The sequence below is a fragment of the Symphalangus syndactylus genome, chromosome 15, assembly GCF_028878055.3.
Source record: "Symphalangus syndactylus isolate Jambi chromosome 15, NHGRI_mSymSyn1-v2.1_pri, whole genome shotgun sequence".
Lineage (NCBI taxonomy): Eukaryota > Metazoa > Chordata > Mammalia > Primates > Hylobatidae > Symphalangus > Symphalangus syndactylus.
The window spans coordinates 20,179,369-20,205,564 of record NC_072437.2 but is presented as its reverse complement, the minus strand read 5'-3'; the positions used below and the strand labels follow the sequence as shown (position 1 = coordinate 20,205,564).

At 38.8% G+C, this 26,196-nt stretch overlaps 1 protein-coding gene across 8 annotated transcripts in view; it reads left to right on the top strand.

The window, feature by feature from the left end:
- The window catches only part of PCCA (propionyl-CoA carboxylase subunit alpha), a 452,191-nt gene that overhangs the window by 28,709 nt on the left and 397,286 nt on the right, over positions 1-26,196 (top strand). Inside the window, exon 1 of one of the 8 annotated variants that reach the window (XM_055244187.2) lies at positions 24,818-24,978. The exons of the other annotated variants lie outside the window; for them this stretch is intronic. Within the exon in view, the coding sequence (XP_055100162.1) occupies positions 24,964-24,978 (15 nt within the window). The 5' untranslated portion in view covers positions 24,818-24,963. Of the gene's footprint in view, positions 1-24,817; positions 24,979-26,196 lie in introns of those variants that run through there. 8 annotated transcript variants of the gene reach the window in all.

Below are 26,196 nucleotides of genomic sequence, written 5' to 3'. Positions count from 1 at the left end.
GTGCCTGAATCCAGGGGATGAGGCTACAGGGAAGCAGTATAAAATACTCCAGTGGGAATTGGTCAGGGCAGGAGAAAGCAAAATGGGAGTTAAGCCTCTTATTAAGTCATGAATTTTTTTTTATGTTTCATTTTCCAGGCCCTAGGAAAGCACGCTTATTATTCTCTGGGAAGATTTGTGGAGAATAGTTTATGAAGAGAAGACAATTCTAGTGTGAGAATGTAACCAGCTGGGAGTTTGATTGATATTGCATTGTGTCTGTAGATCATTTTGGAGTGTATAGCTATCTCAACATTTTTAAGTCTTCCTATCCATGAACATGTGATATTCTTCCATATTTAGGTCACTTGGATTTTTTCAGCAATGTTTTGTAGTTTCGTACTACTATAAGTGTAATTAGTTTTTTAATTTCAATTTTTTAAATTAGTTGCAAGTCTGTAGAAATACAAATGATTTTCATATAATGATTTTGATTCCTGTAAACTTGCTGAACTCTTTTATTAGTTCTAATAGTTTTTTAGTGGATTTCTTAGGATTCTTTTTTTTTTTTTTTAGATGGAGTCTCTGTCACCCAGGCTGGAGTGTCGTGGCATGATCTTGGCCCACTGCAACCTCCACCTCCCGGGGTCAGGTGATTCTCCTGCCTCAGCCTCCCGTGTAGCTGGGGTTACAGGCATGTGCCACCACACCCAGCTAATTTTTTTGTATTTTTAGTAGAGATGGGGTTTCACCATGTTGGCCAGGCTGGTCTTGAACTCCTGACCTCAAGTGATCCTCCCACCTTGTCCTCCCAAAGTGCTGGGATTACAGGTGTGAGCCACTGCATCTGGGCCTTAGGATTCTTTTTTTTTTTTTTTTTTTTTCCTCAAGACCGAGTCTCGTTCTGTTGCCCAGGCTGGAGTGCAATGGTGCGATCTTGGCTCACTGTAACCTCCGCCTCCCAGGTTCAAGCAATTCTCCTGCTTCAGCCTCCTGAATAGCTGGGACTACAGGCACCTGCCACCACACCCAGCTAATTTTTTGTATTTTTAGTAGAGATGGAGTTTCACCACATTGACCAGGCTGGGCTCAAACTCCTGACCTTGTGATCTGCCCACCTCGACCTTCCAAAGTGCTGGGATTACAGGTGTGAGCCACTGTGCCCAGCCAGGATTCTTTATATAAGATCATGTCATGTGTGAATAGAGATAGTTTTACTTCTTTCCATCTGGTTGCTTTTTATTTCATATTCTTGCCTAATTTCTCTGGCTTTAACTTCCAGAACAATGTTGAAGAGGTGAGAGGAGGCATCCTTGTCTTGTTCTTCATCTTAGGGGGAAAGCATTCAGCATTTCACCCTTAAATTTGATTTAGGCTTTGGTATTTTCATAGATTTTCATTATCAGGTGGAAGAAGTTAATTGCTATTCCTAGTTTACCGAGGCATTTTTATCATGAACAGGTGTTGCATTTTTCAACTACTTTTTCTGTTTACTGAGATGATCGTGTGGTTTTTGTCCTTTATTGATATGGTGTGTTGTTACATTAATTGATTTTTTTTGGATGTTAAACCAACCTTGCATTCCTGCGATTAATCCCACTTGGTCATGCTGTGTAATCCTTTGTATATATTGCTGGATTCAGTTTGTTAGTATTTTATTAATTTTGTGTTCATATTTACAAGAGATATTATCTGTAGTTTTCTTATGATGTCTTTGCTTGGTTTTGGTGTTAGTGTGATCCTGGCCTCATGAATTGGAAAGCTTTCTCTCATCTTGTAGTTTTTTGGAAGAATTGGTATTAACTTTTCTTTAAATGTTTGGTAGAAATCACCAGTGAAGCCACCTGAATCTGGGCTTCTCTTTGGTTAGTTTTTGATTGTTAAATCCACCTTTTTACTTATTGTAGGTTTTTTCAGATATTCTATTTCTTTAATCAGTGTCTATAGTTTATGTCTTTCTACGAATGTGTCCATTTCATCAAAGTTTCTAGCTTTATTGGTATAGTATTTTCTTATTTTTATTTTATAAGGTCAGTAGTAATGTCTCCTCTTTCATTCCTGAATTTAGACATTTGAGCCTTACCTTTTTTCTTGGTCACTGGCCTAGTCTTTTCAGTCTTGTTACAGGTTGTCATAGTCTGGGTGGCTTATAAAAAACAGGAATTTATTTCTCATAGTTCTGGAGGCTGGTAAGTCAAGATCAAGGCACTGTTAGATGTTGTCCCTGGTGAGGGCTCCCTTCTTAGTTTTTTGATGGAGCCTTCTTGCTGTGTCCTCACATGGTAGAAGGAGCAAGGGAAGGATCTCATTCATGAGGTCTCTGCCACAAGTGTTCTAAAATAGCATTCCAGAAGTACAAGGTGATACAGTTAGTCAAGAGCTATAAATTGGTGGATAAGAAAGGCAAAAATAAGAAGATTGTATTGAGTTTCTAGTTATACAATGAACTGAATAACTCCTTTTTTTTTGAGACAAATTCTCACTCTGTCGCCCAGGCTGGAGTGCAGTGGTGCCATCTTGGTTCATTGCAACCTCTGCCTCACAGGTTCAAGCAATTCTCATGCCTCAGCCTCCCGAGTAGCTAGGATTACAGGTGCCCGCCACCATGCCTGTCTAGGTTTTGTATTTTAGTAGAGATGGGGTTTCACCATATTGGCCAGGCTGGTCTAAAACTACTGACCTCAGGTGATCCACCCTCCTCGGCTTCCCAAAGTGCTGGGATTACAGGCGTGAGCCACTGCACCTGGCCCTGAATAACTCTTTAGAACAGAAAAAATCTCTGGTGGTTGGTTAAATAGTAAATATAAATAAATCTATGAACTTCATATATATCAATAAGGTAGAAAATACAACAAGAAATGTAACCTCGTAGAAGCAATGGAAATGATAAAACACTGTATGATGTGAATTTAAAATGAAATTTTTAGAACTTACATGAGGACTTCTTGTTTTTGTATAGGGAAACCGATTTTTAAAAATGCTCTTTTCCGTACATTTTCTATTAAATCCTAATATAACAACATAATTGGGAGGGGATTGACTGACAAAGAGTAAATATGCAAGAATAGCATAGATAATTCTGAGGAAAATTGACGGGGAGTAGCCTAACATATTAAAATACATTTTAATACATTGTAAGTCAGCAAGTAGAGATAGGTCTGTGGAATAAATTTGTTAGATTTTAGGCAGTGGGATGATGTGGGAGGATTTTTGAGTTGTTAAAGAGGGTCTTATGTATATTATGTGGATTTAGAAGACGAGGTAATTCTAGGATTGCTTGCCTCTAATTTACTGAGATTTTTAGGTATCTCAGAGAAGATAAGAAATATAAGGAATGAGAAATGTTTAATGGCTTTAGTGACTAGGAGTTCCTAAATGGGCGCATGGGCCCATTTCATTAGTTTGGTGAATAGTGGGAGCAAAGAATTTGGGAATTTAAGATTGTTGTACTTCTCCAAAGGAATGTTTTAAGTGTAAAGACTAGTATGTCTTTCCACAAAAATAGTAAAATATATTGTCACATTTATATCAAACCGCTAAAATTAGTTTTGATATTTTTTAAAAAATGAGATCTCATCAGGTTAAATGAAAAGAGTTGAGAATCTTCATTCCCAAAGAGGAAAATGATTCTGTACATCAACAGAATCATTCAACCTTTGACTGTATTTTCTATCTACGTTCCTAAATTGAACCTATCTATACATATTTTGTTGCTTTGTCTGTGTACAGTCATGTTGGATTTAAATGAGAAATAATCTGATTTTACCACGTTGAAACAAGAACCTAAAATTAGGGAAATATTCACTGTGACTCACATCTTACCCAGGCAGCCTGCTGTTGAAAGGATGATCCCTGGTGCGCACTGTAGTCTCAGCCTCAGGATTCTATAATGAGATTGAGTGGGGTTTCCTGTGAGCACTCTGGGGTGATTGACAGTAAGGTGAGGGCAATCATCACTTTTTATGCCTACCCTTGATAATATGTCCCTGCTGTCTGGGGAGGGACTGAGGACAAATAGGACTTCGTGATGTCTAAGTAATTAGTGTATGTTGGTTGCAGCTGAACAAACTGGAGGGTAATGATCAGGTAAATGGAAATGGAACACATTAATGCAGACTAAGGTATAAAAGACCTTAAACTTTTCAACATTTTATGGGATTATTGGAATATCTTTATTTCATTTTTTATGTTTACATATGTCTCTGTATATACATACACTTATTTATATTTTTGTTAGTGTATCATCAGTTTTACCTTAGATGTACATAGAGATGAAAGCAACTTAAATGTGAAAACCTCAAGCATTTTTTTTCTCCTTTACATGATTTCAGAATATTTTCAAACTTTTTCTGTTTGGAAAGGAGTTAAGGTTCTTAATTAAACATTTTTTTTTTTTAATTTCACAAAAATTGTTAATGGACTTGTTTGGAGCTGATGCCTATCACTGATCCTCAAATAGGAACAAATGACTAAAGTCAGGCTTGGAAAACTTTTTTGGGGTGTTAACTGAAAAGTATCAGGTGACCTTTTATGTGTGTGTGTGTGTGTGTGTGTGTGTAGTTGAGAATGTTATATTTAAGTAACATTTTCTTAAACTGCCTTTTTTTAGTAAAGGATATTTTAAGATGATGGCTGTCCTGGTCCATATTTCACAGTTGGTCTTAATTAGATTAGAAACATTTCCAGCCATTTAGGTTGCAATAGGATATCTATAGGATTCTTAATTTATTCTTACAAAAGGTATTTATAGTTGCCATTCTTCAATATTAACTTTCCTTATCAACAGCAAAAAGTCTTGCGGCAAAGCCTCTGAAGAGTGACTGCAGTACTGCATTTAATGGGAAGGGAGGAATTGTTTGCCTTAGTATATGGTTTTGAATCTGGGAGTCTGGTAATTAGGTAATCAAAGGGTTTAAAAAATGGCATAATGGCTTTAAAACTTGCTATTGCTCACTTTTCTTATAAAACTTATCCTTCAGAAATCTTTTTAGATTAAGAATACAATGTATCTACTATGCAAATTTAAAACAATAGACTTTTCATTAAAGAACTAACCAGGAGAAGAAAGCATTTAAGATGTGTAGACATTTCTTTTCCTTTTCTTTTTTGCTTTTATTGTCTTTGGAAAAACTTATTTTGCAGAAACAGTATACTGTATCAATTTTAAATGTTTTGATTATCTTTGGCTTGGCTAAATTATTTTCTCTGCATTTTTGGGTAAAATGGAATAGGATGGGATTCCTGATAGGTATTTGTTCACATTAATATTATATTTAATTGGAGATCCTGCAGAATAGTAGCAGGAGGCTGAAGACAATTATTTAGCATTAGCAATGGCTCGTCTGGGAGTTGTGGACTAATCAAGGCGCTGTAATGTTAGTGGTGGGGATGATGGGAATTATGACGATTATGACATGTAAGCATGTCTGTGTACGAATTGGACAGGCAATGAGTTAATCAAGAAGTATGTTAAATGGCTCCCATGCTGATTCATTATTATCTACCATAGTGCCTGTCAGGTTGTGTATTTAAAAAACACAATCATTGCTAAATTCAATATGTATATGAGCTGAATTCAGCCATTGTTTGCTTTTCTATAAAATAATCTCAGATTACCTTATAGGTATAAAAATAGAAAATTGTGTCAACTGTGCTGTGATTTGTGTTTTAAAGTACAGTATCTTTTTTTTTTAACAGAGTCATTTAAACCTATATTTGCTTTGCCCTTTCATATATTTGTTGTAAATATTCTCTGGCTTGTTTTCTATGCATAAAGGGTTTGGGTTTAGAAGTGAAATTTATATGTCTTTACTTTTCAAGATGAAAAAATAATTCCAGTATTTCATAGACAAATTAGTATTTAACACATGAACTATGGACAAATCAAAGCATGAATCTTTTCCACCATCAAAATGCTTCAATTTAAATTGGGGGTGGGGGTGGAAACCTCCTTTGCTCTAGTGGGGGGTCTCTTTGTGCCAAGTAGACAGACCCATTCTGTGCCCAGCATGGTTGGAGTTATCTGTTGGGAAACTATCTATTAGAAATGCTAGAAATGTACGTATTTTGGGGGAATGGAACTAATAAATTGAATTCCTTTTAGAAAATAAATTTAAATGCATCATAAATCCATGAGCAAACTGGATTATATCTCTAGGCAAATTTATAGAGTTATTGTACAGATGAACACTATTTTTTTTAATTATTGTGAGCACTGCCAAATTTAATAAAACTTTCTGCCAAACTGTGACCTTCATGTATTAACTTAATTAAAGCAGTGTTATGGGTAATACTCAGTGTTAACCTGTGGATGGCTGTTATTGAAATCCATTATCAGTGGAGTCAGTATTAGTGGTCAGCAGCATCAGAAGTAAAACTTGCAACCAAGACCCTCCCATGGGTGCTGTGAGCTCAGCAGGTTAAATTGTCAAAAACTGGTAAAGCTTCTTAAAGGACTGATAGTTTAAGCCACCTGGAGTTAAAGGTAAACTAGTCATTCCAGTCAAGATGGACTATGACTTTATTTAGCAGTCAGGCAAAAATTATATTTGGGCAGGATTTATATCAGTATCTTCATGTATGACTTATTCATTTGTATGTTCATGTACCTCGTTATTTAAATTCAATAAAACCATCCAGCTTTTTTTAATCTATGGGAAGTGACTTGTGGATATTTTCTTTTATAAAACATTGAGATGTCTTAAGACTTTCTGAATTTTTTGTTAATAACATACTGAAGTTACTTTTTACTTATACTAAAATTTTAAATTAAGAAAAAAGTGAAATATTGTATTAATATATCTTTTTGGTTTTGTTTATTTTATAATTTCTGGTAAACTTAAAGAACATGGTTTTAAAGGGAACTTATGTATTTCAATGTAATTAGTACCCGCTGATATGAAAAAGTACCTAATCATGGATTTATTTTTCTCTAAGCAGCTATTTGGGAAGGATTGGAAGTCCTATCTTACTGAAAAAGCATACATTTAATAAAAGATTTGAGGGCCGGGCATGGTGGCTCACGCCTGTAATCCCAGCACTTTGGGAGGCCGAGGCGGGCAGATCATGAGGTCAGGAGATCGAGACCATCCTGGCTAACATGGTGAAACCCCGTCTCTACTAAAAATACAAAAAATTAGCCGGGCATGGTGGCAGGCACCTGTAGTCCCAGCTACTCGGGAGGCTGAGGCAGGAGAATGGCGTGAACCCGGGAAGCAGAGCTTGCAGTGAGCCGAGATTGCGCCACTGCATTCCAGCCTGGGCGACAGAGCTAGACTCCGTCAAAAAAAAAAAAAAAAAGATTTGATATACAGTTTAACTTATTCTGATGTTCCAGTGTTTCTAAGGCCATGACTTAACTCATTTTTACAGTCTCACTCATTCAGACTCCTGAGTGGAGGGAAAGGACATGATTATTCCAAATAATGCCTCTCATTCATTCAGAATCTATGGTGTACTAGAAAAGCACATAATTACATAAGGATTGAATTATTGTTGCTGTTTTAAATTGAGAAAATTGGGGCTTCAAGTATAAAGCCAATCTTCGGGTTGCCAAAGATCACTGGGCTAGTAAGTAGTGGAGCTGAGATTCGAATTATGTGTAACTTCTGAGTTGTACTCTTTCCACTGTGCATGTTGCTTCTCATACTAAGTATGAGGAAAAGTCCCCTCCCCCCACAAAACGAAGTGAAGTTTATTACTTTGAAGGCAGAGTTTTTATTAGCGCTTGTTGGAGGCTGGGTACTATGATAGGTACTGGGACTAGAAGAGTGACTGGAAGTGATAGGATTGCTGCTTTAGAGATGGTTATAGAGAAATAAAACATAAGTAATTACAAATTGTGATAAGTGTTATGAAGGAAACAAGTTGTTGAGAGAGAATCATGGTTCCCTTCACTAATAGGGTGCTCAGGGAAAGTCTCGCTGAGGGATAAAATGTAAGCTGAGACTGATGGATGAGAAGGAGTCAGCCAGCTAGGCAGACAAGACCATGTGCGCAAAGGCCCTGAGCCACTCCAGTCTGCTTCTGTCTTCAGTACTCTACTCACAGTTCTTGCTAGTGTGACCACCAGTTTTCTCATGTTAAGTCCAGTGGACATTTTTCAGTCCTCTTCTGTTTGACTTCCCAGAAGCTTTGAACACTATTACCCTTTTTCAGACACTCTCATCCTCTGGCTTTGGTGCCATTTTAATCTCCTAGTTTTCTTTCTACTTCTGTGGCCCTCCTCTGTATCCCCTCTACAGGAATCATGCAAGGTTTGATTGGTGGGCTCTTCTTAAAATTGTTTTATTTTTTGTACTTTCTCTACCCTTACCCTGAAAGATCGCATTCTCTTCCACTTCTATTTCTGTGGTTTTAATCAACTCTAGGCTCCAACTCTGTTTTCTCTCTCTCTGTGACGTCTCTAGTTGAATGTTTTACAACTACCTCAAACCCAGCATTACCCAAACTGAACTTTGATCCTTCGGGCTTCTTGTATCTGAATCCTATTGCAGAAGCACAAGATGTAGGAATTTATGTTCACCATCATTCTTTCTTTCATTTCTCATTTCCAATTTATGAGCAAGTCCTTTTCATAAATAATTTTGGAATCTAGTTACCTCTCTTCACTTTGTTATTGCTTCTTTAGCAAAGTCTTTTAAAATCTTCTAGTGAATCTTTTAATCTTTTAGACTGATAAAATTAATTTCATCTGGGGCAGTTTATCTGATGTGAACTGTTTCAGTTTCTGAAGTTTTGTTAGCGAATGCTTTCTTACTCTGTTTTGGAATTTTAGTTCATAGGCTCTTTTTTCTGGTGAAAGTTAAAAATGTTTGTTGCTCTTCATCCTTCGTCTTCTCCCTTCCCTTTGCTTCCTTGACCTTCCTCTTCCTCTCTTTCCTAGTTTCTCTCTCATCCCGGCCATTGCTGCCTCCCACCTTCTCCCTGACCAGTAGTTTTGTGGGTGCCCACCCCCTGGCATTTTGAATTCCTAATCTACATCCAGGTCTTATGGTGATAGTCTGGACACATGGCAGATTAGTCCCAGCAGCTCCTTCAGATTTTGACCCTGAAGCTGTGGTTCTGCCTCCCTAGGTCCACAGTCTCCAGGAGTTGTAGTAAGCTGTAGTTGCAGACAATACTTAGTGGCCTCCTCTTCGGGCCGAGGGCAGTTCCTCTTTGGCCTGGTTTTCGCCAGTGGCTCTGGCTCTCTTCTCAAGTCTTCTCAGAACATTCTCGCCATCTGTACTTTGCATTTGGCACTTCCTGCTTCTGAGGAACCAGCCAGTGGTTAGCATTGTTATGCGTTTTTCTCCTGTTTTGAGTTTGTGAAATGTTTACCATTTATTTTTGCTTGCCTGTTTTCTTAGTTTTCTTTTTTGGGTTTTATTGTCATTGTTGTACATTCGAAGTAGAGAGAGCTTTTGAAATATGAACTCACTGTGCCGTCCTTTTTTTTGTGCTAAATTTATTGAAGTCCACAAAAACCAGAGAAAAATGTCAGATCTCAAAATTGTGTTTTTGCTCAATTTCAAGCATCAATTTATCCAAGTTACCCACTTGATACCTGACTTGCCCTACTTAGCAAGTCGAGGCATTGTTTTGCTGGCTCTGGCACTCTGGCTATAGCCAGTCACTGACGCCACTTGGGATTGCTTCCTTTGCTGCTTGTTCCTGCTGCTGCTCAGTGGCAGCTGCCAAGTTGGAGTAGCAAAGGGAAAAGTTTAGTAGGCATCTTTTAGGAAGATAGAATGCTGTCTGGAGATGGCAATGGTGGATTTATATCTGAGTTACTCATCTGAATTGGAACCTGTACAAAGGAAAGGAGGTTCTAGCTCAGATAAATAGATATAAATTCATTGTTGCTATCTTCAGGCATTCATTTATTTAATTAGATGCACTGAAAAGCACTCTCGAGGTGTGGGGACAGGGTGTGGTGTATCCAATGGAGAGTTTGTAGAAGGTGTTAAGTTGAGGTACAACTGCTTATAAGTAGTATTTGAAAATGTCTTATTTTGTAAACAAGTGAGTGTTTAGTTGATTGCAAGTCTTCCTGTAAATCAGTGATTGATTAGTTTAGTTTCCAGGTCTATAGTATATTCCTCAAATGGATAATAGGTATTTTTGTAAAGGGGACTTTATAATTAAATATAGCAAAGTGTCTTCCGTGGACTGTATTAATTAAATGTTATAGATCTTCAGTCTGCACTGATGAAACTCAGCTGGGATGCCCTACATGTGATAGGGAAATTTGGTTTCAAAATTACACAACCTATTTGTGAAGGTTTCGTGTAATTTTTCTTTTCAATAAGAAGTGTTTCCATGTATCTTTTTTTTACATTTAAAAAAGTAATTTATTTTCAATTGTGGTAAAGTATACATAACATAAAAGTTTACCATTTTAACCATTTGTTAACAAAAGATGATGAGATCTGTGGAGATCTCAAAAAATGGAGATCTCAAAAAAAAATGGAGAGCTTTATTTTCTATAGAAAAAACCTGCAGACTGGGGAGGCACAGTTTGCACTAGTGAAAATGTTGCTCTAAAGAGCAAAAAAAAAGGGGCTTGGCTTAAGTAGGGAAAGTTCATGCCCTCATTCTCTGTGAGGTCTGTGCAAACGAAGGATTCAGGCTTGTTCAGTTCAGACTGAACCCTAATCTGGTGCCAGAAGTGTCTCTGTCAGATGTTCCTTCCAAAGGCTGGTGCAGGGGAGGTTTCTGCTGCAATTCTTCTTGGCCCCAGTCACAGGAACTGTTCTGGCTTAAGAACAGATGTTTGTCAAGAGCCGTGATTTCCAAGAACGAAGGGTGGTGACCACTCTTCCCTCACTCTTTTATGGCCGCTTGGACCCATTATCTAAATGTGGGTATATTAGCCACAGGGAGTGCATCTCATCTGGAGAGCTTGCAGTTTTATTTACAATTTTATTTCACACATTTTTAAGCATACAGTTCAGTAACATTAAGCACATTCACATTGTTTTGCAGGATGAAAAGTTCTGGAAACGGGTAGTGGCGATGGTTCCACATTATCAATTTTTACCTAGTACGCTTTTTTTTTTTTATACATTGTTTTAAAGTGTTGGAAAAAACTTATGCCTTTTCAGTATTTTATTATATTAGCTTGTGTTCATTGTATGGGGTTGTAGGCAGTGACAGATACTCAACCTTTAACAAATACTGGTTGAGCACTTGTTATGTGAAGATGCTCCACATCTTTTGAACTAGGCAATTGTGGTTCCTGCACTCTTGTGGCTTCCAGTTCAGTGGAAGAAGCAGACATTTTATAACTACGTACAGTTATGATATTAGTGTAATGAAAAATTATAGGGTGTTTTGTAAGTGTGGAACAGGACGATCTGAACCAGCCTGAGGAGTCAGGGAAAGCTTTTTTGAGGAATTCACATTTTGGCAGAGACCTGAAGGGGGTGACAAGAGTTAGATGAAGCTGAGAGAGGACAGTACTAGGGCAGAATAGAGCTTGGTAATTTCCAGAAAGTTAGATAGGCCTAATGTACTCTTAAACAGGAGGCCTGCATTGTTGTTCACAATGTTCACCTATATCTAGTTGTGTTTGTTTGTTAAATTTTTAAAAATTATCCCATAGTAATAGGATACCCATCTTTCATACCCTTCTGTGGATATCAGCACATGTGTAGATTATGTCACTACTAGCACAATCAGAATGCATAGTAGTTCCATTACCCCTCAGACTCCTTTGTGTATCCCATTAGTGTCACATCCTTTTCCACCCTGACACTGGCAACTACTGATGTGTTTCCCATCACTATAGCATTGTCATTTCCACACAGCGTGTAACCTTTTGAGACTGGCTACTTTCACTCAGAATATGTTTTTGTGATTCATCCAATCTGTTGTGTGTATCAATAGATTGTTCCTTTTTTGTTACCGAGTAGTACTGCATGGTGTGGATGCACAGGTTTTTTAAATCCATTTACCTGTTGAAGGACATTTGAGTTGTTTCCAGCTTTTGACAATTATGAATAGAACTGTTGTAAACATTTGTGTACGGATTCTGTTTCTCTAGTATAAATATCTAGGAGTGGGATTGCTGGTCATATGGTAAGTATAAGAAACTGCTAGACTTTTCCAGAGTTGCTATACCAGAATACAATGAGAGTTGTAGTGGTTCTTCATCCTCTTCAGCAGTCTTGTCAATATTTTTTTTTTTTGAGACAGAGTCTCACTCTGTCTGTCACCTGGGCTAGAGTGTAGTGGCACGATCTCGGCTCACTGCGACCTCCACCTCCCGGATTCAAGTGATTCTCCTGCCTCAGCGTCCTGAGTAGCTGTAGCTGGGATTACAGGTACCTGTCACTATGCCCAGGTAATTTTTTGTATTTTTAGTAGAGACAGGGTTTCACCATGTTGGCCAGGCTGGTCTTGAACTCCTGACCTCGTGATTCACCTGCCTCAGCCTCCCAAAGTGCTGGGATTATAGGCATAAGCCACCATGCCCGGCCTCATTTTAACCACTCTCATATGGTATGGAAGTAGTATCTCATTGTGGTTTTAATTTGCATTTGGCTATGGTTAGTGATGATGACCTTCTTCTCATGTGCTTATTTGCCAACCATGTATCCTTTTCAGTGAATAAGCTTTGCCTGTTTTTTAATCATTTGTTTGTTTTTCTGTTGTTGAGTTTAGAGTGTTCTTTATGTATTCTGAATACAGGTCCTTTGTTGGATGTATGATTGGCAAATAGTTTCTTTCAGTTGGTAGGTTGTATTTTTTGTCCTCTTGACAGTGTCTGCTGCAGATCACTTGTTTTTAATTTTGATAAAGTCAGCTGATCACTTTTTTCATCTATAGATTGTGTTTTACTGTCATGTCTAAGAACTCTTTACCTAACTTCAGGCCACGGAGATTTTCTTCAAGATTTTTGTGGTTTTGCCCTTTATCGTTAGATATGTGATCCATTTTGAGTTAATTCTCTGTAAGATTTGCAGTCGGTTTTTTTGTTTTTTTGCATATAGATGTTGAATTATTTCAACACCATTCATTGAAAATAGTATTTCTCTATTGTGATGGTTAATATTGAGTGTCAGCTTGATTGGATTGAAGGATGCAAAGTATTGTGTGTCTGCAAGGGTGTTACCAAAGGAGGTTAACATTTGAGTCAGTGGACTGAGAGAGGCAGACCCACCCCCAGTCTAGGTGGGCACCATCTAATCAGCTGCCAGCGTGGCTAGAATGAAGCAGGCAGAAGAGTGTGGAAGGACTTGACTTGCTGAGTCTTCCGGCCTTCATCTTTCTCTTGTGCTGGATGCTTCCTGCCCTCGAACATCAGACTCCAAGTTCTTCAGCCTTTGGACTCTTGGACTTAAGTGGTTTGCCAGGGGCTGTCAGGCCTTCAGCCACAGACTGAAGGCTGTACTGTCGGCTTTCCTACATTTGAGGTTTTGCGACTCAGACTGGCTTCCCTGCTCTTAGCTTGCAGATGGCCTATTGTGGTACTTCACCGTGTGATCATGTGAGTCAATACTCCTTAATAAACTCCCCTTCATATGTACATCTATACTGTTAGTTCAGTCCCTTTAGAGAACCCAGACTAATACAATTACTTTTGCACCTCTGTCAAAAATCAAATGGGGTGATATTTGGATGGGTTTCTTGACTCTGTTCTTTTTCATTCATCTGTGTCTATTCCCTTGTCAGTACTACATAGTGTTAAAATTGGATTCCTCCACCTTTCTTTTTTCCCCCCATTTTTCCAAAACTGCTTCAGCTATTCTGGTTCATTTGCCTTTTCATATACATTTTAGAATCAGCTTATGTTTATGTACACACACAAAAAAAATCCTACTGAGATTTTGATTAGAATTTTGTTGAATCTACATCAGTTTGGGAAGAATTGACATTTTTCACTGTGTTGAGTCTTCCAATCCATGAACATGGCATGTCTCTTAATTTATTTAGGTTTTCTTTGTTGGTGGTGGTATTCTTAGACAGGGTCTTGTTCTGTTGCCCAGGCTGGAGTGCAGTTGTGTGATCATAGCTCACTGCAGGCTTGAGCACCTGGGCTCAAACCTCCCACCTCAGCCTCCTGAGTAGCTGGGATTACAGGCTTGTGCCACCATTCCCAGCTAGGTTTTTAATTTTTTTGTAGAGACAGGGTCTCCCTATATTGTCAAGGCTGGTCCTAAACTCCTGTGCTCAAGCAGTTCTCTTGCTTTCGGATTACAGGTGTGAGCCACCATGCCTAGCCTGTTTAGGTCTGCTTTGATTTCTTTCATTAGCATTTCATAGTTTTCAATAGGCAGATCCTGCACATGCTTTGTTTTGTTTGTTTTTTTGTAGACAGGGTCTTACTGTGTTGCCCAGGCTGGCCTCAAACTCCTGGGCTCAAGTGATCCTCCCACCACAGCATCCCAGATAGCTCCCAACTGTAGGTACATGCCACCATACCCAGCTTGTACATATTTTGTTAGATTTTTAACCTAAGTATAATTTTTTTTTTTGGAGACTCTTAAAATTGTTTTGTTTGGCCAGGCGTGGTGGCTTGCATCTGTATTCCTAGCACTTTGGGAAGCTGAGGTGGGAGGATCATTTGAGCCAGGAGTTTGAGACCAGCCTGGGCAACATAGCCAGACCCTGCCTCTACAAACAAACAAAAAAATAGTAGGGTGTAGGGGCACATACCTGTAGTCCTAGCTACTCTGGAGGCTGAGGGGGAGAATTGCTTGAGCCCAGGAGTTTAAGGCTGCAATGAGTTATGATCACAACACTACATTCCAGCCTGGGCGACAGAGTGAGACTCTGTCTCTTTAAAAAAATTATTGTTTAGGCCAGGCGCGGTGGCTCACGCCTGTAATCCCAGCACTTTGGGAGGCTGAGGCGGGTGGATCACGAGGTCAGGAGATCGAGACCATCCTGGCTAACATGGTGAAACCCTGTCTCTACTAAAAACACAAAAAATTAGCCGGGCATGATGGCAGGCGCCTGTAGTCCCAGCTACTCTGGAGGCTGAGGCAGCAGAATGGCATGAACCCAGGAGGCGGAGCTTGCAGTGAGCAGAGATTGCACCACTGCACTCCAGCCTGGGTGACAGAGTGAGACTCCGTTATCGTTTAAAAAATTTTGGTTTCCAGTTGTACATTGCTAGTAGTAGAAGTATGATTAATGTTTGAGTGTTGACCTTGCATCCTGTGATCTTGCTAAACTCATTAGTTCTAGGAGTATTTTCATAGGTTCCTTGGGGTTGTCTATGTAGATAATCATGTTGTCTGTGAACAGTGACAGTTCGATTTTTTTTTCTTTATAATCTGTATGTCTTTTATTTTATTTTTTTCTGTTGCTCTAGTTAGGAATTCCAGTATGAAGTGGAAGAGCAGTAGTAATGGTGCACATTCTTGCCTTATTCCCAATCTTAGTGGAAAAGTGTTCAGTCATTCAGAATTAAGTATGGTATTAGCTGTGGGTTTTTTGTGGTTCCTTTTTATCGGGTTGAGGAAGATCTTGTCTACTCCTAATTTGCCAATGAATGTTGAATTTTGTCTTATGCTTTTCCTGAATCAATTGATATGATCATGTGGGTTTTTTTTCCTTTTGATTGTAATATGCTATTTTACACTGAGCGATTGATTTTTTTTAGTATAAAGCTAGTTTTGCATTTTGGTTGTGGTGTATTCTTTTTTATACATTGCTGGATTGGACTTCTTAATTTTTTGTTAAGGATTTTTTACATCATTATTATGAGGGAGGGACATTGGTCTGCAGTTTTCTTTTTGTGTACTGTCTTTGGTATTAGCATAATATTGTCCTTACAAAATGAATTGGGAAATGTTTCTTCTGAGTGAGAGTGTATAAAATTGTTTTTTTTTTTTTTTTTTGAGACGGAGTTTCATTCTTGTTGCCCAGGCTGGAGTGCAATGATGTGATCTCAGCTCACTGCAACCTCCACCTCCCGGGTTCCAGCAATTCTCCTGCCTCAGCCTCTTGAGTAGCTGGGGTTATATAAACGTGCACCACCACGCCTGGCTAATTTTTGTATTTTTAGTAGAGACGGGATTTCTCCGTGTTGGTCAGGCTGGTCTCAAACTCCCAACCTCAGGTGATCCACCCGCCTTGGCCTCCCAAAGTGCTGGGATTTTGGGACAAAGGTGTGAGCCACTGCACCTGGCCTATAAAATTGTTTAGAATTCTCCAGTGAAACCAACTGGGCCTGGAGATTTCTTCTTCAGAAGGTTTTAAATGATGTATTCAAGTTCTTTAATAGTTATTGGAGTATTCAGGTTATCTATCTTATTTTGAGTGGGTTTTTGTTAGCTTTGTGTTTTGCCATTTTTGAGGAATTGGTTCATTTCATCTGAATTGTCCAATTTATGCACATAGGATTATTCTTAGAAACCTTTTATTATCCTTTTAATATCTGCATAGTTCATAGTGATAACCTCTTTCCTTTCTTATTTTGGATGTCATTTTTTCTTCTTAGTCTTTTTAGTGATTTATCAGTTTTATTGATGCTTTAAAATAGCTTAGGTTGGATTGATGTCTTTTTTTCTCTATTTTCTCTTTTAAAAATTATTGATATCTCCTCTGTTGTGTTCTTCTTCTACTTTAGGTTTATTTTGCTTTTCTTTTTCTGGTTTGTAAGGTAGGAGCTTAGATTATTATTTGAGATATATCTTCTTATATAATATTTAATACTATAATTTTCTCTCTAAGCACTCTAAGTGCATCTAATAATTTTTTTATATATCGTGTTTTCATTTTTGTTAAGAATGTTTTCTGAGACTTCCTTTTTTTGCCCATAGGTTATTTAAAATTGTTTAATTTCCAAGCATTTGGAGATTTTTCTACTGTCTTTCTGTTATTTACTTCTAATACTAATTCTCCTTGTTCAGAGATCATATTTTGTATTATTATAGTTCTTTTCAGTGGGTTAAGTTCGTTTTCTGATCCAGGTATGACCTGTTTTGGTGCATGTTTCATGTGCACTTGTAAAGATTGTGTCTTCTGTTGTTAGATTTCAGTAGTGTATAAATGTCAATGAGATACAGCTGGTTTGTGGTATTGTCCAGTTCCTCTATATCCATGCCGATTTTCTACTACTTGTCTTTCTTTTGAGAGTCTTGATGTTTCCAACAATGACTGGGTTATTGTCTATTTCTCCTCTCAGTTCTGCCAGTTTTTGCTTTATGAAGTACTGTCGTTAGGAACATATACATTAAGATTATTGTATCTTTTTGGTGAATTGACCCTGTTACTATTAGGTAATGTTCTTCTCTATCCCTTGTAAATTTCTTTGCTCTGAAGCCTACTTTTTCTGATACTAACCTAGGCATTCCAGCCTTCATTTGCTTGATGTTTGCATTGTATTTTTTCCCATCATTTTACCTTTAAACTACATATATCATTATATTTGATGTGAATCTCTTGTATACAGCATATACTTGAGTCACATTTTGACAATCTCTTTTAGTTTGTATGTTTAAGCCTTTTATTTATTTATTTATTTATTTATTTATTTATTTATTTATTTTTTCGAGACAGAGTCTTGCTCTGTCTCCCAGGCTGGAGTACAGTGGCGCGATCTCGGCTCACTGCAAGCTCCGCCTCTGGAGTTCACGCCATTCTCCTGCCTCAGCCTCCTGAGTAGCTGGGACTACGGGAGCCCACCACCACGCCTAGCTAATTTTTTGTATTTTTAGTAGAGATGGGGTTTCACCGTGTTAGCCAGGATGGTCGCGATCTCCTGACCTCGTGATCCGCCTGCCTTGGCCTCCCTAAGTGCTGGGATTACAGGCTTGAGCCACCACGCCCGGCCTTCTTTAATTTTTTTTTTTTTTTTTTTTTGAGACAGGGTCTCACGCTGTCATCCAGGCTGGAGTGCAGTGGTGCGATCATGACCCACTGCAGCCTCAGCCTCCTGGGCCCAAGTGATCCTTTCACCTCCGCCTCCTGAGTAACTGGGGACACACCTCTAGCTAATTTTCTTTCGTGGAGTCGTGGTCTCCCTATGTTGTCCAGGCTGGTCTTGAACTGGGCTCAAGCATTCCTCTCATTTCTGCCTCCCAAAGTGTTGGGATTAAGGCGTGAACCACCACACCTGGCCACTTTTATGTTTAATGTAGTTATTGAAATGTTTGGGTTTTGGGCTACTGTTTTATTATTTCGTTTTTCTAGTTCTTTTCCACTGTTTCACTCTTTGTGTCGTCTTTTGTGTTATTTGAACTTTTTAAAAGTATTCCTTTGAAATTTATTGTGTTTATGACTATCTCGTGTAGTTTTTCTTCAAATTAATACTTTATTGATTATAATATACATAGTTAACTTCCTATAGTCTGTTGAAAATTCATATTTTACCACCTTAATTGGAATATGTCAGTCTTACCATCATGCAGGTATCTACATTCTCTTCTTATGTTATGGTTTTCTTACATGTTATATCTGCATGCATTGAAAACCCCATCAGACAATGTTAAAATTTTTGCTTTCAACAGTTAAACATATTTCTAAGACAGTGTTATCATTTCTGTTGCTCTTCCTTCATTCCTTATGTTCCAAATTTCCTTCTAATGTTATTTTCCTTCTGTCTGAAGAACTTCCTTAAGTAGTTTTAGAGCTGATCTGCTAGCAACTAATGCTCTTAGTTTTCCTTTATTTGAAAATGTCTTGGCTGGGTGCAGTGGCTCACGCCTGTAATCGCAGCACTTTGGGAGGCCGAAGCGGATGGATCACAAGGTCAGGAGTTCAAGACCAGCCTGGCCAAGATGGTGAAACTCTGTCTCCACTAAAACTACAAAAAAATTAGCCAGGCGCGGTGGTAGGTGCCTATAATCCCAGCTACTTGGGAGGCTGAGGCAGGAGAATCGCTTGAACCGGGGCAGTAGAGGTTGCAGTGAGCCAAGATCACACCACTGCACTCCAGCCTGGGAGACAGAGCAAAACTCCATCTCAAAAAAAAAAAAAAGAAAGAAAAATGTCTTTATTTCATCTTCATTCTTAGAGGATGTTTGCACTGAATATAGAGTACTGAGTTGACAGTTCTTTCTTTACAGCGCTTGAAAAGCATTGTGTCACTTCCTTCTGGTCTTTGCGGCTTCTGATGTGAAATCCATAGTTGTTTGAGTGTCATTCCTTTATAGTTCATGTGTTGTTTTTCTTTGTTTACTTTCAGGAATTTTGTCTTTAATTTTCGGTGGTTTGATTATGTTTTCTGATTTCTTTTTGTTACCCTGTTTGAAATTCACTGACCTTGAATATTTAGGTTTATGTCTTTTACCAAACTTGGGAAGTTTTCAGTCCTTATTTAAAAAAATATTTTCTCAGCATGGTGCTGAGAAAATTTTTTTTTCTTCTTTTCTCTGGTAGACATGTATGTTAGACCTTTAAGTATTGTTCCATAGTCTCTTGTTAATTTTTTCTAGTCTTTTTTTTCTCTCTTGTTTCAGATTGTATAATTTCTGTTGATCAGTCTTCAGATTTATTGACTCTTTCCTTTGTCATCTGTAGTCTACTCTTGAGCCCATCCAGTATGTTTTTTTAATTTGATTATTGCATATTTTAGTTTAAAAATTTCCATTGGTTTCTTTTTATAAATTCTGTTTCTTTTCTGATGCTTTCAAATTTTCCATTTGTTTCAAGAGTGTTCATAATTGCTTGCTGGAAAACTTTAATAATAACTTCCTTAAAATCTTCGCGAGATAATTTCAACATTTTTGTTACTTTGGTCTTGGTATTTGATTTTTCCTTCCCTATAAGAGATTTACCTGGTTCTTGGGTTAATTTTAGATATTTTGAGTATGATGTTATGAGACATAATCCTCTGAATTTAGTTCATATCTTTTTAGGATGTTAATATTTTTGTTTCAGTAGCAATTAACTTGGTTAGCTTCAGAGTGCACATTCCAGTTTTTTTTTTTTTTTTTTTTTCCTGTGGGCTGTGGGTCTTTGTACTGCTATACAGATCCACCCCACATATGTGTCAACAACTCATCAGTCTGGGGTCTGTGGTTAGTTCAGTGTTTAAATTCTTTGGTATACTTATTAGGATTACATCCATATATGCCCAACCTAGGGGTGAGCTCAGAAGTTCATAAACAACTTTATTGTGTCACTTCTCCATGCTAGCTTCTCCCATTCTGGTTCTTTAGGCCTTTACTTTGCAGTCTTCTTACTTAGAAATCTGAGGTTTTAGTTACCTTGCTCTGCTGTTCAAATTTTGTGTTTGTGTCCAGGACGTGTAAAGAGCACAGAGAGAGTAGAAAAAACTTTGGGGTTTTACCTGCCCTCTTGAGACTGGCAGTTTCACTGATTGCAGAAGAATGTTTCTTCTCTCATTGTTTTGGCTCTTGCTGGCACCTGTGTCTGGCACCACAGCCACAAAATTACTTGGGGGTTGGGGCAAAAAAGAATAGAGCAAAAGAAAAAAAAAATATGGGAATGGAGATTTCCATAATGTTGTAAGTATCAGGAGCTCCCTTTTCTGCCTTTTGAGTGAGATGAATAAGGCTTCTCCTGGAGTTCTCTCCATCAGTGTCCCCATGCCTACTTTGCATTTCAGGCTTTTCCAAGGTCGGACAGGGAGATCATGGGAGGAAAAGAAAATGATAAAACTCACCAATTGTTTATAGTAATTTGAATTCTTTTCTTCCTTGATCTGCCTGCTACTGTTAGCTTTTCCAAGTCTATAAATACTTGATTCATGCATTCTCTTGAGGTTTCATAGTTGAGTTCAGTGGGATAGTTGGGGTGGTGCATGCTTAGTCCATCTTACCTGCAGTTAGAATGGCCAAGGGTGTTTCTTGAAAGTTACTTAAAAAACAAATGTGGGAAGGAATTAGCAGAATGCGTGTTTGCATCTTGTATACTATGTTGTGTATCCTATATTATGGTAAAAGTTTGGTTGGATAACAGAGGAAAATAAAGGAGGTTTTCATTATTGATAGCACTATGTCCTAACCTTCATCTGAGGTTACTGGGAGAGAAAGGAAAGTGTTACAGCTAATTGCTTGAATGACTCAACTGCAGTAATATATAGTAAGCTGCTATTAATGATGCAGCATAGCTTGCCTCCTGTGGATGTTATTTTCTTTCCATAGGAGATAAACATTGAGAATCACAGACTTCCCAAAATCCAAACATTTTACCGTGACATTCAAGATCCATTCAAGTTCCTACTGATTTTTCTTCTACCATCCTTTCCCATCAGTCACTTTTCATATATTTTATTTTCAAGCCATCTCACAGATTTCTAAATAGACTGGCACCTTTCACGTTTCCACCATTTCGAATGTACTCTTTCTCTGTTAGTTCTCTCTCACTTTTTTCATTTATTAGAAATCCAGTTTTATTGTTCAATAGCCAATTCTTTGTGAAACCATTTGTACATATTATTTTGTATTACATTTATTTATTTATTTATTTATTTATTTATTTATTTATTTATTTATGAATGAGATGGAGTCTCACTCTGTCGCCCAGGCTGGAGTGCAGCAGCCTGATCTCGGCTCACTGCAAGCTCCACCTGCCAGGTTCAAGTGATTGTTATGCCTCAGCCTCCCGAGTAGCTGGGATTACAGGCATGCACCACCATGTCCAGCTGATTTTTTTGTATTTTCAGTAGAGACAGTGTTTCACCATGTCGGCCAGGCTGGTTTCAAACTACTGACCTCAAGTGATCTGCCCGCCTTGACCTCCCAAAGTGCCAAGTTTACAGGCATGAACCACCACACCCAGCCTTTATTACTGTTAATTGCAGTTGGTGTATAAGTCTGTCTTTCATACCAGACCAAACTCCTGGAGAGGTAGAGGACTGTGATTTATCATCTTTTTATACCTTGCTGTAATAAAGTATACCTGTAATAAATTTTTGAGTGGATCAGGGAAAAGAAAGGAAGTGTTCACGATTTAGTTAATGTTAAAGGGATATGATGGGTGGAACATCAAATAGTTAGAGAAGAGAGTGGAAAACAGAGGCAAGTACTGTTTAAGTGGAATTAGGAACTAATGTTTTGGGAAATATGTTTTGATGACTTTGAGTGTTGGCAATAATACTTGGAAATTCATTTTTTCTGATCTTTTTATTCTATACAGTTTTTCTTGCAGTAGGGCAGATTTTTTTTTTTTTCTCTAGTCTTTTCTCTTCAGAGAGCCAGCCGCCACCTCCTATAAGGTAGGGTTTTTCTACCTTGTGCTGTCCAGATGTTTCTTTTTATTTGAATTTATTTGTTTACTCTTTTACACAAAAGAGGCATGCCAACAGCTGCACTAAGTGTTCTTTCCTAAGCCAGCCAGACGTTTGGACTTGGAGAAAAGTTAGATTTTGAAATAAAAGACAAGTGGATTATAGCCCTTCATTCAACCATTCATTTTTTTCCTTGCCTATTGTTGCTGCCAGGTAGGGTGTCTTTAACCCATCTTTATAATACATCTTGTCACAAATTTATTTCCAAAAATTAAAGGACTAATTCTTCCTGAAATCTCTGTGAGATGAAATGAGCGGTCTTTTTTTTTTTGAGATGAAGTCTTGCTCTGTCTCCCAGGCTGGAGTGCAGTGGCATGATCTCGGCTCATGCAACCTCCGCCTCCTGAGTTCCAGTGATTCTCCTCCCTCAGCCTCCCGAGTAGCTAGGATTGCAAGCGTGTGCCACCACACCCAGCTAATTTTTATATTTTTAGTAGAGATGAGGTTTTGCCATGTTGGCCAGGCTGGTCTCAAACTGCTGACCTCAGGTGATCCACCCACCTTAGCCTCCCAAAGTGCTGGGATTACAGGCATGAGCCACCACATCCAGCTGAAATGAGCCTTCTTACAGACTAGAGTCTATGTGGTTGTCCTAGTATGAGGCTGGTAAGCTTGCTGACATCATGCTTGCTTGGGCTTTCATCTGATGTGGTTCAGCTGGTGGCCCAGCGTAGCATATCAGGCTCCCTGTATATGACAGTGCCACCGGAGGTGGGTCGTTCTTCGACTAGTAGGTAATTTGATCTCCCCCGATACATTTATGTTTTTTCACATTTTGGGCTGTGATTCTCCCCCTTACATGGGCTTCAATTCCAGGGAAGGTAGGAGTTGAGATACAGGTACCCTTCTCTTTTTCAATCCTGCTACTCTTGCTGTGTTTATCTGAGTGTGGTTCTCTTATGCTCTGTAAACTAAGTCCCTACAGAGGAACTTCTGTTCCTGGTAGCTGGGCCTACTTAAGGAGTTGCAGGTAAATTCAGTGAATGGCACAATCACTTTGGGTCTTTAACTATTGAGTTAAAATATCTTTGGCCAGGTGCGGTGGCTCATGCCTGTAATCCCAGCATTTTGGGATGCTGAGGTGGGTGGATCATTTGAGGGTCAGGAGTTTGAGAGCAGCCTGATCAACATGGTGAAACCCCGTCTCTACTAAAAATACAAAAAAAAATTAACTAGCTCTGGTGGTGCACGCGTGTAGTCCCAGCTACTTGGGAGGCTGAGGCATAAGAATCGTTTGCACCTGGGAGGCAGAGATTGCAGTGAGCCGAGATTGCGCCACTGTACTCCAGCCTGGGTGACAGAGCGAGACTCTGCATCCACAAAAAAATAAAAAATAAAAAAAATAAAAATCTTTATTAATTATTAGTCTTGGATGAATAGGAAGAAGTAAAAATTGTTTCTTGAGCTCCTTCAAAGTACTCATTCTGTCTTCGGGTATAGAAGAATTTTCTTTTTTGGGAAATGGGGAGAAAGAATATTTATTTTTGAAGAGAAAATAAAACACTTCGAGACATTTTTGTTTTCTTTTTGTTGTTGTTGTTTGTTTGGTTTTGAGTCAGGGTCCTGCTCTGTCACCCAGGCTAGTGTAGTGGCACGACCATAGCTCACTGCAGCTTCAACTCATGGGCTCATGCAATCATTCTGCCTCAGCCTCCCAAGTAGCTGGGATTACAGGTGCCAGCCACCATGTCTGGCTAATTAAAAGAATTTTTTTTTTTGTAGAGATGGGGCCTCTGTGTTGCCCAAGCTGGTCTGGAACTCCTAGGCTCAAATGATCCTCCCACCTTGGCCTCCGAAAGTGTTGGGTTTACAGGCATGAGCCACCATGCCCGGCCCCAGATATTTCTGATGTCTTTAAATTTCATCTCACTGCTCAGTGAAAAATGACTGTGCTAGGGAAAACTTCTTGAGCTCCGTAACTGCTTTTCATGATTACCTTCAATGTCTGGGCGCTAACTATACCAGGAAGCTTTTGAGTGGTTGATTTTGCCGCTATTTGTAATACTCACCTGAAAGTTTTTGGTAAGAAACTAAACAGCCATATACCATAAATCAAGAGTTGTCCTGTCTTTTGGGATCCCAGCAAAAATATTGGATAATGTGGGAAATGGAATCTGAGCCCAGAAAGCCAGCTTTTAGAGTTTCTAGGAATGCCATGATGTCTGAATAGATACCATGAGAAAGAGACTCACCATTAAGATACATAAATAGAGGAATGGCTGTAATAATTTAGGACTGGTATGATCACTTTCATGTACTCATTTTTATATCATATTAGATGCTCACTAGATTAGTTGATGCTTTTCATGACAGTCTTAAAAATAAGTTTTAACTGATCAATTGTAGAAAACTGTTCTTGTTTATAATCTTTGATTTTTAAATTAAAAATACATACACTATATATTTCCTGTGTTAAGAAATGAAAAAATTTAAAAGTCCTGACTTACAATTAAGGCTGTTGGGATGAGCCAGACTTCATCTTCCTGTCCCAAATTCCCAGGGAAGAGAAAAAGTTGAAGAGAAAATACCTAAAGATAAACAACAAACCAGGATTTTGATGGAAAACGGTAAAGAGTACTTGTGGGATCCTGGAAACGCTGGTCCTGGAAACAGTGAGGAATTTTGAAAGAGAGATGGCTGATGGGATCATGCAGCAGGAAACCCCAGTCTGAAACACAGATAGGAGAGGATGGCTGCAAAGATGGGAGCAGCTCCAGAGGAGACAGCCTTGAGCACAAGAAGTGACATCCAGCCAGGTGATTCTTCCACACTCAGTGTCCGTGAGGGAGCAGATGATTCGTAAACAGGTAGAGCCATATCTTGGAATTCTTTAGTAGTTAAAAAAGACTGAGGTGGATCTCTATGTATCAACAGAGAACATCTCTTAAGACATTAAAAATGGAAAGAGAACTTGTGTAAGGACACATATGGTATAATGATACCATTAATGGTAAAAGAATCCCAACCTAAAATATTGTTATAGTTACCTATCTAAAAGCATAGAGCATAGGTTCCCAACAGTGGCATTCTTCATATTATGGATTAGAGAACTCTATCATGGGTGACTGTCCTGCACATTATAGGATTTTTAGCAGCATCCCTGGCATCTTACCCACTAGATAATAGTAGTGTCCCCACAGGCCCCAGTAGTGACAGCCAAAACTATCTACAGACATTGCCAACTGTGTCCTGGGGGACAAAATTGCTCCAAGTTGGGATCCCTTGGCATATATTGAAGTCTAATAATGCATATTCACCTGTTAAGTGATTACCGGAGAGAGACATTGTAATGGGGACAGGTGTGGTCAGTAGAGTTGTTAGCTTTATTTTGAATAAGAACGTTTAGGTATTACGGTCGGGCGCGGTGGCTCACTCCTGTAATCCCAGCACTTTGGGAAGCCAAGACAGGCCGATCATGAGGTTAGGAGATGGAGACCATCCTGGCTAACATGGTGAAACCCCATCTCTACTAAAAATACAAAAAAAGTAGCTGGGTGTGGTGACATACACCTGTAGTCCCAGCGACTCAGGAGGCTGAGGCAGGAGAATCGCTTGAACCCAGGAGGTGGAGGTTGCAGTGAGCCGAGATTGCGCCTTTGCACTCCAGCCTGGGCGACAGAGTGAGACTCCGTCTCAAAAAAAAAAAAAAAAAAAAAAAAAAAAAGGGTTTAGGTATTACATATATTTACATATATGTAATTTAAAAACCAAAACAAAAGCTAGTTTTTCTTTTTTTTTTTTTTTTTTTTTTTTTTTTGAGACAGAGTCTCACTCTGTCACCCAGGCTAGAGCGCGCTGGTGCAATCTCAGCAGCTCGCTGCAATCTCTGCCTCCTGGTTTCAAGTGATTCTTGTGGCTCAGCCTCCCAAGCAGCTGGGACCATAGATGTGTGCCACCACACCCGGCTAATTTTTTGTATTTTTAGCAGAGATGGGGTTTCACCATGCTGGCCAGGCTGATCTCAAATTCCTGGCCTCAAGCGATCTGCCTGCCTCCACCTCCCAAAGTGCTGAGATTACAGGCGT